We start from the raw sequence: 12,091 nt of genomic DNA on the forward strand, positions 1-12,091 counted from the left end.
TTCCCTGATGGTCTAGTGGTGCAGACTCTATGCTTCCAAAGGAGGGGGCGCAAGTTCAGTCCCTGGTCAGGGAACTAGATTCCATATGCCACGACTCAAAGTTCACATGCCACAGCCAAACATCTCACACGCTGCAAAGAAGACTCGGCACAGCCAAATAAATAAATAAGCAAAAATAAAATATTTTTTTCTAAAGAGAATTTCTATATTGTTTTTAAAAATCTTTCTCCCAGTATTATTGAACATAATTGATACATAACACTGCATAAATTTAAGTGTACAACGTAATGACTTGATATATGTTGCAAAATGATTACCAAATTAACTAAGTGGCCACCTGATGCAGAGAGCTGACTCATTTGAAAAGACCCTGATGCTGGGAAAGATTGAGGGCAGGAGGAGAAGGGGACGACAGAGGATGAGATGGTTGGATGGCATCACCAATGCAATGGAAATGGGTTTGGGTGGACTCCGAGAGTTGGTGATGGACAGGGAGACCTGGCGTGCTGCGGTTCATGGGGTCATGAAGAGTCGGACACAACTGAGCGCCTGAACTGAACTGAACACATCTATCACCTCACATAGTTACACTTCTTTGTGTGCAATAAGAACTTTTAAGATCTACTCTTAGAAAATCTCAGGTACACTACACAGTACAAACTATAATTATCATGCTATACCTTACCTTCCCAGAATTTATTAGTCTCAAAACTGCAGCTTTGCCCAGGAATTCCCTGGCGGTTAAGAACTCTGTGCTTTCACTGCCAAAGGCCTGGGTTCCATCCCGTGTCAGGGAACTTAGATCCAACAAGCCACTAGGCTCAGCAAAAAAAAAACACTCTGAAAATGTGTACTCTCTGACAACTTTCACTTCTGTCCCTGGTAACCACTAACCTGCTCTCTTTCTATGAGTTCAGTTTTTCTAGAGTCCACATGTTAGTGAGATCATATAGTAGCTGTCTTTGTCTGACTTATTGTAAATAGCAAAATGCCTTCAAGTTTCATCTATGTTGTTGCAAAGGGCAGGATTTCTTCTTTTTCATGGCTATGTAACATTCTATTGTGTATATACATACCACAGTATACATCTTCTTTATCCACTCATCTACTGGCATATACTTAGACTATTTTTGTGTCTTGGCTATTGTAAACAATACCACAAGGAACATGGAAGTGATTTCATTTCCTTCAGGTGTATAAGGATTGCTTTGGCCCTTAAGATCTTTTGTTGTTCCATACAAAATTTAGGATTTTTAAAAAATTTTGTAAAAATGCCTTTGGAATCTTGATAGGGGTTGCATTGAATTTATAGATGGCTTTGTGTAGTAGGGATTTTTTTAACAATATTAACTCTTCCAATCCATGACCATGGGATCTTTCCGTTTATTTGTGTCTTCTTCAATCTGTTTCATCAATGCCTTATAGATTTCCATGTACAGATCTTTCACATCCTTGGTTAAATTATTTCATATCCTTGGTTAAATTAGTTCCTAAGTATTTTATTGTTTTTCATGTTATTGTAAGTGGAATTGTTTCCTTTAATTCCTTTCCAGATGATTTGCCGTTAGAGTATAGAAATATACAAAAATATCTAAAAATATCTCAATTCTAATGGTGCTTACTCTTTAGAGGGTCATCAGGGCCTATTCATGAAACAGTATGTACACAATAATTCATTCTATTCATCTCCAAGTCATAGGAATTTGTACCATCCCCGTCGCTAAAAGGATATAGGGTGGAATCATTTGGTAATGACAATTTTGAAGAGTAAGTCTGAACACTATGAGCTGATTCTGATATCTTCTTGAAATATGTAAGCAGGGAGGGAGACCCTGAAATAAAAAAATAGGTTAGAATAATAGTTTTCTTAATGCCAGGAACATTTTAAAACATCATTTGGAAGACCACTGAACTACTTGCAAGAGATACAAATGGGTCACCTACATTCCTTCAGTAAGATGACACACATCAAAAAGGAAAAAGGATATCTGCAATTCAGTGTAACCAGTATGCATTGTAACAACAACAGTGATGATGATGATTAAATCTAATTATGGCGCCACCTATATCTTGAGCTTTCCTGGTGGCTCAGTGGTAAAAATTCTGCTCGCCAAACAGGGAATGCAGGTTTGATCCCTGGGTTGGGAAGATCCCCTGGAGATGGATATGGCAACCCACTCCAGTATTCTTGCCTGGGAAATCCCATGGACAGGGGAGCATGGCAGGCTACAGTACATGGATCACAAAAGAGTTGACCATCACCTATATCTTAGATCAGTTTATCCATTCCCTTTCCCCTCTTATTTGCCACAAAGAGGTTATCTTGCTCTCACATTTTAAAAAGATAAGTCAATAACTAAATCTCAATATAAATGGCAAAGTGATGGTGAGAAGAGCACATATTAAAATAATCAGGAGAGAACTTTGAAGAAAGATGCTTCTTTTTGCATCAGAATCTGTCCATTGCAGTAACTTACTAAAATGATACAGTAGAGTTCCAGTGCATACAAGTTCATCCACAGAGGGGGATATCTTGGCCAGTGAGCTTCTTTCCCACGGGGGTAGTTGACAAAATTCCTCCAGCAGTACTCATACTCTAAGGAAACACAAATCTTGGTTCATTCAACACATACAACAGAAAGTTGAATCCAACTTAAAGATATACCATATATAAATCCCTCTGGCCTATTTCCTGCTGGAGAAGGGCTAGATTCTTCCAGCATCCCTAAAAAGAACTGGAGTGGGTGGCCATTCCCTTCTCCAGGGGATCTTCCTGACTCAGGGATAGAACCTGGGTCTCCTGCTTTGCAGACAGATTCTTTACCTTCTGAGCGACCAGGGAAGTTTCCCAAAAGGAACTCAGCAATTCATTGTAAGATGGTAGAGAGGGGGCTTTGCTTGTGGCTCAGTGGTAAAGAATCCACTTGCCAATGCAGAAGATATGGTTCAGTCCCTGATCCGAAAGCCACAACTGTTGAACCTGTGCTCTAGAGCTCAGGAGGCACAACTACTGAAGGCTGAGCACCCTAGAGACCTTGCTCAGCAACAAGAGAAGCCACCACAATGAGAAGCCACAGCACCGCGAGTGGAGAAGAGCTCATGCAGTGACAAAGACCCAGCACAGCCAAAAATTAATTAATTAATTAATAAAATAAATAAGGAGCGAGGAAAAGAGCCATCTCTTTGATGCTTTCTTTGCTATGAATTTCAGAAGTGGGTTTTTATTTTACTTTGGGCTTTCACTTCTGAGACTTCCAGTCCGGGATAATCCAGTCTCCTGGCCTAGAAACATACCACCACCACCACAGCCTCTCATAAACACCTAAGATTCTTGGTGTGTTGTTTTCACCTGGGGCTCTCATGACCTGGATAGTCACACCGCTCTGAACCAGGTCTTTGAGTCCTTGCCGGTTTTGCGGATCCATGTGCTGGAAAAGCCGTGCTATGTAAATAACTAGGGTCACGTTAGGATGCTGATTCAAAAATTCTCTAATGGCCTTGGAGCATTCCCAGCAGGGACTCCAGGACAAGTACCAGAAGATGAAGCAGCGGATGGATGGGCAAAAATATCTTTCTGAAGCAATTTTTTCTATAAAATTGCGTTCAACATGCTTGGTGGTGTTTTTGCCCGAGTGTCGCCAGACGTCCCGGTTGTTGCCCCATTGGATTTCATAGAGCAGACAGGCCTCTTTACAGAATTTTCTGGGGTCAAAGGAGAATTCAAATTCCCAGGGTTCAATTCTTCTCCTGAAATATAATGTTGTCATGTCATCATTTGAGAGAAGACAAAAGGAGAGGAGGGTGGCAGAAGATGAGATGGTTAGATAGCATCACCAACTCAATGGACACAAATTTGAGCAAACTCTGGGAGACAGTGAAGGACAGGGAAGCCTGGTGTGCTGTCATCCGTGGGGTCGCAAAGAGTCCGACATGACTTAGCGACTGAACAACAACAGAAATAATTTCTTCTCCTTTTCTATCAGGCAAACCTAAAACATGATATCTCAGGAATTTTTTTTCTATTCTGTATCTCAAAGTTATCTGGGGAGGTCTGTTTGCATTATCAGAGTTTCTCTCACAAACAGGGAAGAGGTTTTTCCCAACTCACGTTCTTGGGTTACCACTGTCTATTACCACTGCTTGGTAGTCTTGAATTCAGGTGTAAATATGTCTCTGTGTCTCTTTTAAAGTTTTCTTACTATATTCTAATCTTATTTATTTTGGCCTCACAGCTTACAGAATCTTAGTTTCCACCACTAGGGATCGAACCTGGGCCCTCTGCGGTGAAAGCACTGACTCCTAACCACTGGACTGCCAGGGAAGTCCCTCTGAACTTTCTGTCTCACACTTAGAGGTGACCTGTCCCACTCAATCTTCATTATTCCTCAATGGAATAGTTTTTGGTTTTCTTTTTTCTTTTTCAGGTGTGGAATCCTCAAATTGCCAACAGGAGTCTATTACCAACTCTGAGAAGAAAGTAATTTAGCCTCGGGATTCTTCCACATTCAATTCTGTGTATACTAATTCCTCATAAGAAAGAAATTAAAATTTCTCTCGAGGACATCTTTAGACATAACACTCTCTGTGGGTCAAAGTTATGACTCAGGGAAAATTCAGAATTTTTCCAAGGACTCTGCAGTATGGTTGAGTCATAAGTGTATTACATTCTCATATTCTCCACTCATTCCTAAAGGATCACTTAATTTATTTTATAGAGTAATCCTTCCACCCATCAAGAGATAATATGTTCCCTGACAAATCTCTCTGTTCTAGACATGGATGAGGGCAGCGGGGAGGAAGGAGAGGGTGAGATGAATGGTGAGAGTAGCATGGAAGCGACTCAGGGAATGCAAACCAGGGCACTTTAACAACCTAGAGAAGTGGGATGGGGTGGGAGGTGGGAGGGAGGTTCAAGAGGGAAAGGACACACGTACATCTATGGCTAATTCATGTTGATGTATGGCAGAAATGAAACCAATATTGTAAAGCAATCATCAATCAATTAAAAATAAATGCAGTGTTTAAATAGGTCTAGGAAATTGCCTGGCGGCCCAGTGCTTAGGACTCCATTCTTCCATTGCTGGGGGCCTGGGTTCAATCCCTGATTGGGAAACTAAGATCTCCCAAACTATGTGGAACGGTAAAATTTAAAAAAAAAAAAAAAAAGGTCTAGAAAAGGGGCATAGGGTTTAAAATAGGAAGATCAAAGTGACAAACCAGTTTGCTGAAGTTTTCACTAATTTCTATGACAACTTGTGATTTAAAGGGAGAAAAACAATAGTAAGAGAAGAACAAAGGAGAGCTGGAAGATACTTGTTTTCAACTGAAACCAAAAGGCATAGGAGGGAAGACACAGGAAGCAATAGTAAGCATAAGGAATGGAGTTGCAAAAACAAAGAATGGGACCATCAGAAAAGAGCAAAGGAACAATAAGGAAATTATAGTCCTCCCCCTCCTAAATGCTCATCTATTCTGGGTTGAATTAAATGTGCACTATGATAGTAGAATTCTTACCTCAATGTGGGATCTCCCGCTGGAGGACCTGTTGACCAAGAGATGATCATGTCAAGTAACACCCATATGTACAAATCGAACCACTAAGAAAAAAGGCCCTGTTCTTCTAAATCCACCAATCATATCAGAAAATGCAGTTGGAAGATTCTCTCTTGGAATTTCCCTGGTGGACCAGTGGTTAAAACTCCCTGCTTGCACTGCAGGGGCAGGGGTGCAATCTCTGCTTTCGAACCTAAGACGTGGCATACCGCACGGTGTGGCCAAAGTCAAAAGCCAACACACACAAAAAGGTATCAGGTGCCAAGTAAATGTGTCTACAGCACTGTTTTAGTCATCTCTATGTTATTCACAGGGCTTCCCAGGTTGCTCAGTGGTAAAGAATCTGCCTGCCGATGTGGGAACTGCAGGAGACTCGGGTTTGATCCCTGGGTCTGGAAGATCCCCTGGAGGGGGAAATGGCAACCCACTCCAGTATTCTTGCCTGAGAAATCCCATGGAAAGAAAAGCCTGGTGGGCTACAGTCCACGGGGCTGCAAAAAGTCACACACAATTGAACACGCACGCATGCTATTCACAAATTCTCCAAATATTTTGTCTTATTAAAAAAAATACACAGTAAACTATTAAAAACCATAATGGAAAAGAAAAAAATCTAAAATAAAAAAAAAATCAACCTCAATTTCCTTAGCTGGGCATTCAAGGCTGTCAACAATATGTCTTCAAATTTGTTTTTGAGGGTAGGCAGAGGGATAAATTTGGGAGATTGGAATTGACATACACACATTACTATATATAAAATAGATAATAAGGACCTACACTATATAGCGCAGGGAACTCTCCTCAGTGCTCTGTAATGACCTATATGGGAATAAATCTAAAAGGAGTGCATGTATATATATAACTGTTTCACTTTGCTGTACACTTGAACCTAACACAACATTGTAAAGCAACTATAGTCCAATTTAAAAAAAAGCAAATTTGCTTTCTAATCACATTGCTGATTGCTTCCAAAAACTCTTCTGTAGCCTAATCAATTCATTCATTATATTCCACACACAATCTTTGGAAAATTCTCTTAAACTCCTGGTGTCAGTCAAACAGGAATCTCCTTCTCTTTGCCAACCAAAATTCTGCCCTTTCAAGACCAAGTTCAAAACCCACCTCATCTGAAAATCATTTCCTTCCACCACCTGGTGTTCCTCCTTCCCCACGAATTTTTCTAACACTAAGTAATGGAACCTTAAATAATCCATTAATATGCCCTGGTGCTAGAACTTCAGCTGCTATCTTAAATTTTCATCTAGGAGTCATATTTTTTAACTTAAGTTTTTTTATTATGATGAAACAAGCATCTGATCAAAATCATTTACAGTATGAACAGGTGGTATTAATAATCACACCACCACCGATAAGAACTCCTGTTTAAGAATAATAGGAAGATATTAATAAATAGGAAAGTTGGAAAATGTTCATGAATACAAGCATGAACCAGACACATACGCACACACATATAGGCAAGCACACACAGAGTTTTGGAGTTTTTCAAGAATATGAAGATTTCGGGCCCCTGACCATTTACCTCCGTCAGAAGCCATGGTGCTCTGTCTCTGGACTTTTTCCTCTGGAGTTATATTGTGCTAATTGCTGCTGCCAGCAACCTGCCCGAACATAGTTTCTGCAGGTGTGACCACTGCCACCTGTTTGATCAGAGGATGACTCATTCCTGAGTCTCAGGCAGATACTAGGTATCTAGACCGTACAGAGATCAAACTAGTCAATCCTAAAAGAAACCAACTCTGACTGTTGCTGAAGCTGAAGCTTGGCCACTTGATGCAAAGAGCCGACTCATTGGAAAAGACTCTGATGCTGGGAAAGGTTGAAGGCAAATGGAATAGGGGGTGGCAGAGGATGAGATGGTTAGATAGCATCACCAACTAAATGGACAAACTCTGGGAGATGGTGAAGGACAGGAAAGCCTGGCGTGCTGCAGTCCATGGGGTCACAAAGAGTTGGCCATGACTTAGTGATTGAACAACAACAACAACAACAACAGACTGTGCAGATAGGTAGCAGATGAAGAGGGCAGTTGGTGGGGGTCGATAAGAAAGCTTAGGATGCAGATAATTAATCTTGTAGCCTAATTCACTGCGGATGAATGTAGGGATGTCTCCCTTTAAAGTTAAAACAAGACTGACACATTGCTGTTTACTGGAGAGAAGAGAGGAAGAAGAAAAGGAAGAGCCAATTGGCCTGGTTCTGTGACCTGAAGGTTTTCATTGGTATGTGGTGAAACAGTGAGGCCTTGCCCTTCTGCCATTACTCATTAATTTCTAACTTCCTCTTATTTTGCTCTTCACCCCAGAATCTCTTGGAAAGGGGAGGGGCATTACAGATGCAAAATCAAAAGAACTTTGGTCTCTGAGTCAGGGAATTATAACTAAACAAGTTTCAGGTGATTTCTCTTGCTTCATGAAGCTAAGATTAAGTGTATGGCCCCATCCACTTCCGCTTCCTTATCTGCCTTGAAGAAATGAATACTATACTCCCTATTGCCTTTGCCTCCTGTTGCCTGAACTCTGAGTTCAGCTCCTCTGGGTTTGAGCAAACACACTCCCAGAATTGAGGTCCCCTCAAGACCTAAGGCTCTCTCTAGAGCTTCCCTGGTGGCATAGAAAGTAAAAAATCAGTCTAAAATGTGGGAGACCTGGGTTCTATCCCTGGATTGGGAAGATCCCCTGGAGGAAGGCATGACAACCCTCTCCTGGAGAATCCCCATGGACAGAGGGGCCTGGAAGGCTCATGGGGTGGCAGAGTCAGACACGACTAAACAACTAAGCACAACACAGGGTCTCAGAACTACAGCCCCTGTACTTTAAGTCTCAAATTCTATGAACCCTACACCTAAGCTCTAAACATAAGATTTTCTTAATCACAAAATCAAGCTGGAGCTGGACAAGATGAAGCAGATGTTTGGAGTGGCAGGCGATAGTTTTGAAGAAGGGGCAGAAATGCCACATCATAATTAAAGGTCCTTCAGGAGCCAAGTCCATGGGGTCACAAATAGTCGGACACAACTGAGCGACTGCACTGAACTGATCCCTGGAACGTATACATATGTTGCCTTACAGTAGCACAGTAAACTTTGCAGACTGACTAAGGTATGAATCTTGCAGTAAGATCAACCTGAATTATCCAACTGGTCTCAATCTTAAAGACTTTTATTTATTTATTCTTCTGGCTGCACTTCTTGGCACGCAGAACTTCCCTGACCAGAGATTGAACAGTGGAAATACAGAATCTTAAGCAGTGGACCCCTAGGGAAGTCCAAAGACTTTTATAAAAGGTAGGCAAAGGTCTTCCCAGGTGGTTCGGTGGTAATGAATCTGTCTGCCAATGCAGGAGACATGCGTTCTATCCCTGATCCTGGAAGATCCCACGTGCCCCTAAGCTACAACTATTGAAGCCTGTGCTCTAGAGCCAGGGAACCACAACTACTGAGCTAACAAGCCATAGAGCCTGTGCTACACAACAAAAGAAGCCACCGAAATGAGAAGCCCCTGGCCACAACAACTAGAGAAAAGCCCACACAGCAATGGAGATCCAACACAGCCAAAAATATAAATAAATAAATAATTTCTAAAAACAAAAAAAATGTAAGGAATGAAATTGGGTCATTTGCAGAGCTGTGGATGGACCTAGAGTCTATCATACAGAGTGAAGTAAGTCAGAAAAACAGGTGTGTTAGTCCTTCAGTTGTGTCCAACTCTTTGGGAACCTATGAACTCTAGCCCACTAGGCTCTCTGTCTGTGAGATTTCCTAAGCAAGAATACCAGAGTGGGTTGCTATTCCCGTCTCGAGGGGATCTTCCCAACCCCGGGATTGAATCCAGGTCTCCCATGTTGCAGGAGCATTCTTTACCACCAGAGCTACCAGAGAAAAACAGGTATTACATATTAACACATATATGTGGAATCTAGAAAAATGGTGCAGATGAACATATTTGCAGGGCAGGATTAGGGATGCAGATGCAGAGAATGGACACATGGACACAGGGAGGAAGGGGACAATGGGATGAATTGGGAGCAGGCTTGAAATAAATATACCAGCATGTGTAACAGAGGTAGCCAGTGGGAACCTGCTGTTATAGCACAGGGAGCTCCGATTGGTGCTCTGTGATGACCTAGAGGGGTGGGATGGGGTGAGGACTGCAGGAGGCCCAAGAGAGAGGGATATATAGCTGGTCAGGGATCAAGACCATCCCCAAGAAAAAGAAATGCAAAAAAGCAAAACGGCTGTCTGAGGAGGCCTTAAAAATAGCTGTGAAAAGAAGAGAAGTGAAAAGCAAAGGAGAAAAGGGAAGATATACCCATCTGAATGCAGAGTTCCAAAGAATAGCAAGGAGAGATAAGAAAGCCTTCCTCAGTGATCAGAGCAAAGAAACAGAGGAAGACAATAGAAGGGGAAAGACTAGAGATCTCTTCAAGAAAATTAGATGCCAAGGGAACATTTCATGCAAAGATGGGCTCAATAAAGGACAGAAATGGTATGGACCTAACAGAAGCAGAAGATATTAAGAAGAGGTGGCAAGAATACACAGAAGAACTGTACAAAAAAGATCTTCACAACCCAGATAATCACGATGGTGTGATCACTCACCTAGAGCCAGACATCCAGGAATGTGAAGTCAAGTGGGTCTTAGGAACCATCACTATGAACAAAGCTAGTGGGGGTGATGAAATTCCAGTTGAGCTATTTCAAATCCTAAAAGATGATACTGTGAAAGTGCTGCCCTCAATATGCCAGCAAATTTGGAAAACTCAGCAGTGGCCACAGGACTAGAAATGGTCAGTTTTCATTCCGGTCCCAAAGAAAGGCAATGCCAAAGAATGCTCAAATGACCACACAATTGCACTCATCTCACACACTAGTAACGGAGAAGGCAATGGCACCCCACTCCAGTACTTTTGCCTGGAGAATCCCATGGATGGAAGAGCCTGGTAGGCTGCAGTCCATGGGGTCGCTAGAGTCAGACATGACTGAGTGACTTCACTTTCACTTTTCACTTTCATACATTGGAGAAGGAAATGACAACCCACTCCAGTGTTCTTGCCCAGAGAATCCCAGGGACGGGGAAGTCTGGTGGGCTGCCGTCTATGGGGTTCCACAGAGTCGGACATGACTGAAGTGACTTAGCAGCAGCAGCAGCACACGCTAGTAAAGTAATGCTCAAAATTCTCTAAGCCAGGCTTTAACAACATGTGAACCGTGAACTTCCAGATGTTCAAGCTGGTTTTAGAAAAGGCAGAGGAACTAGAGATCAAATTGCCAACATCCGCTGGATCACTGAAAAAGCAAGAGAGTTCCAGAAAAACCTCTATTTCTGCTTTATTGACTATGCCAGAGCCTTTGACTGTGTGGGTCACAATAAACTGTGGAAAATTCTGAAAGAGATGGGAATACCAGACCACCTGACTGGCCTCTTGAGAAACCTGTATGCAGGTCAGGAAGTAACAGTTAGAACTGGACATGGAACAACAGACTGGTTCCAAATAGGGAAAGGAGTACATCAAGGCTGTATATTGTCACCCTGCTTATTTAACTTATATACAGAGTACATCATGAGAAATGCTGGGCTGGAGGAAGCACAAGCTGGAATCAAGATTGCTGGGAGAAATATCAATAACCTCAGACATACAAATGAGACTACCCTTATGGCAGAAAGTGAAGAAGAACTAAAGAGCCTCTTGAAAGTGAAAGAGGAGCGTGAAAAAGTTGGCTTAAAACTCAACATTCAGAAAACTAAGATCATGGCATCTGGTCCCATCATTTCATGGCAAATAGATGGAGAAACAGTGGAAACAGTAACAGACGTTTTTTGGGGCTCCAAAATCATTGCGGGTGGTGACTGAAGCCATGAAATTAAAAGACACTTGCTCCTTGAAAGAAAAATTATGACCATCCTAGACAGCATATTAAAAAGCAGAGACATTACTTTGCCAACAACGGTCTGTCTAGTCAAGGCTATGGTTTTTCCAGTGGTCATGTATGGATGTGAGAGTTGGACTATAAAGAAAGCTGAGTGTCGAAGAATTGACACTTTTGAACTGTGGTGTTGGAGAAGACTCTTGAGAGCCCCTTGGACTGCAAGGAGATCCAACCAGTCCATCCTAAAGGAAATCAGTCCTAAATGTTCATTGGAAGGACTGATGTTGAAGCTGAAACTCCAATACTTTGGTCACCTGATAGGAAGAGTTGACTCATTTGAAAAGACCCTGACGCTGGGAAAGATTGAAGGCAAGAGGAGAAGGGGGTGACAGAGGATGAGATGGTTGGATGGTATCACCAATTCAATGGAAATGAGTTTGAGTAAACTCCAGGAGTTGGTGATGGACAGGGAGGCCTGGCGTGCTGCAGTCCATAAGGTCGCAAAGAGTTGGACATGACTGAGTGACTGAACTGAACTGAACTGATAGCTGATTCAATTCATTGTCCAGCAGAAACTAACACAACGTTGTAAAGCAATTATACTCCAATTAAAAATATATAAATATTCAATTTAGGTCAGTGTCCTGTTCC

General features: G+C 42.0%; 1 protein-coding gene across 1 annotated transcript; it reads right to left on the reverse strand.

Annotated features, from left to right (window-relative positions):
• Positions 1-1,363: 1,363 nt before the first annotated feature.
• APOBEC1 (apolipoprotein B mRNA editing enzyme catalytic subunit 1) lies at positions 1,364-7,221 on the reverse strand. Its single transcript, XM_086404245.1, has 5 exons — positions 7,094-7,221; positions 5,515-5,542; positions 3,350-3,747; positions 2,478-2,596; positions 1,364-1,832 (listed from the first exon to the last, which is right to left on the reverse strand). Exons 1-5 carry the CDS (start codon positions 7,107-7,109, stop codon positions 1,683-1,685), a joined length of 711 nt encoding a protein of 236 aa, XP_086260371.1. The 5' UTR covers positions 7,110-7,221; the 3' UTR covers positions 1,364-1,682.
• Between the last annotated feature and the right edge of the window lie 4,870 nt (positions 7,222-12,091).

Source organism: Bos grunniens, chromosome 5, assembly GCF_055505025.1.
Source record: "Bos grunniens cultivar Pamir isolate PY7600 chromosome 5, Bosgru_T2T1.0, whole genome shotgun sequence".
Taxonomy (NCBI): Eukaryota; Metazoa; Chordata; class Mammalia; order Artiodactyla; family Bovidae; genus Bos; species Bos grunniens.

Excerpts from the sequence above, each read along its gene's own strand:
- APOBEC1 (XM_086404245.1), bottom strand. Across the intron at positions 2,597-3,349 it reads CCAGGTCATGAGAGCCCCAG|AGTATGAGTACTGCTGGAGG; the intron begins GTGAAAACAACA and ends GTGTTTCCTTAG. Across the intron at positions 1,833-2,477 it reads AACTCTACTGTATCATTTTA|GGTCTCCCTCCCTGCTTACA; the intron begins GTAAGTTACTGC and ends TTTTTATTTCAG.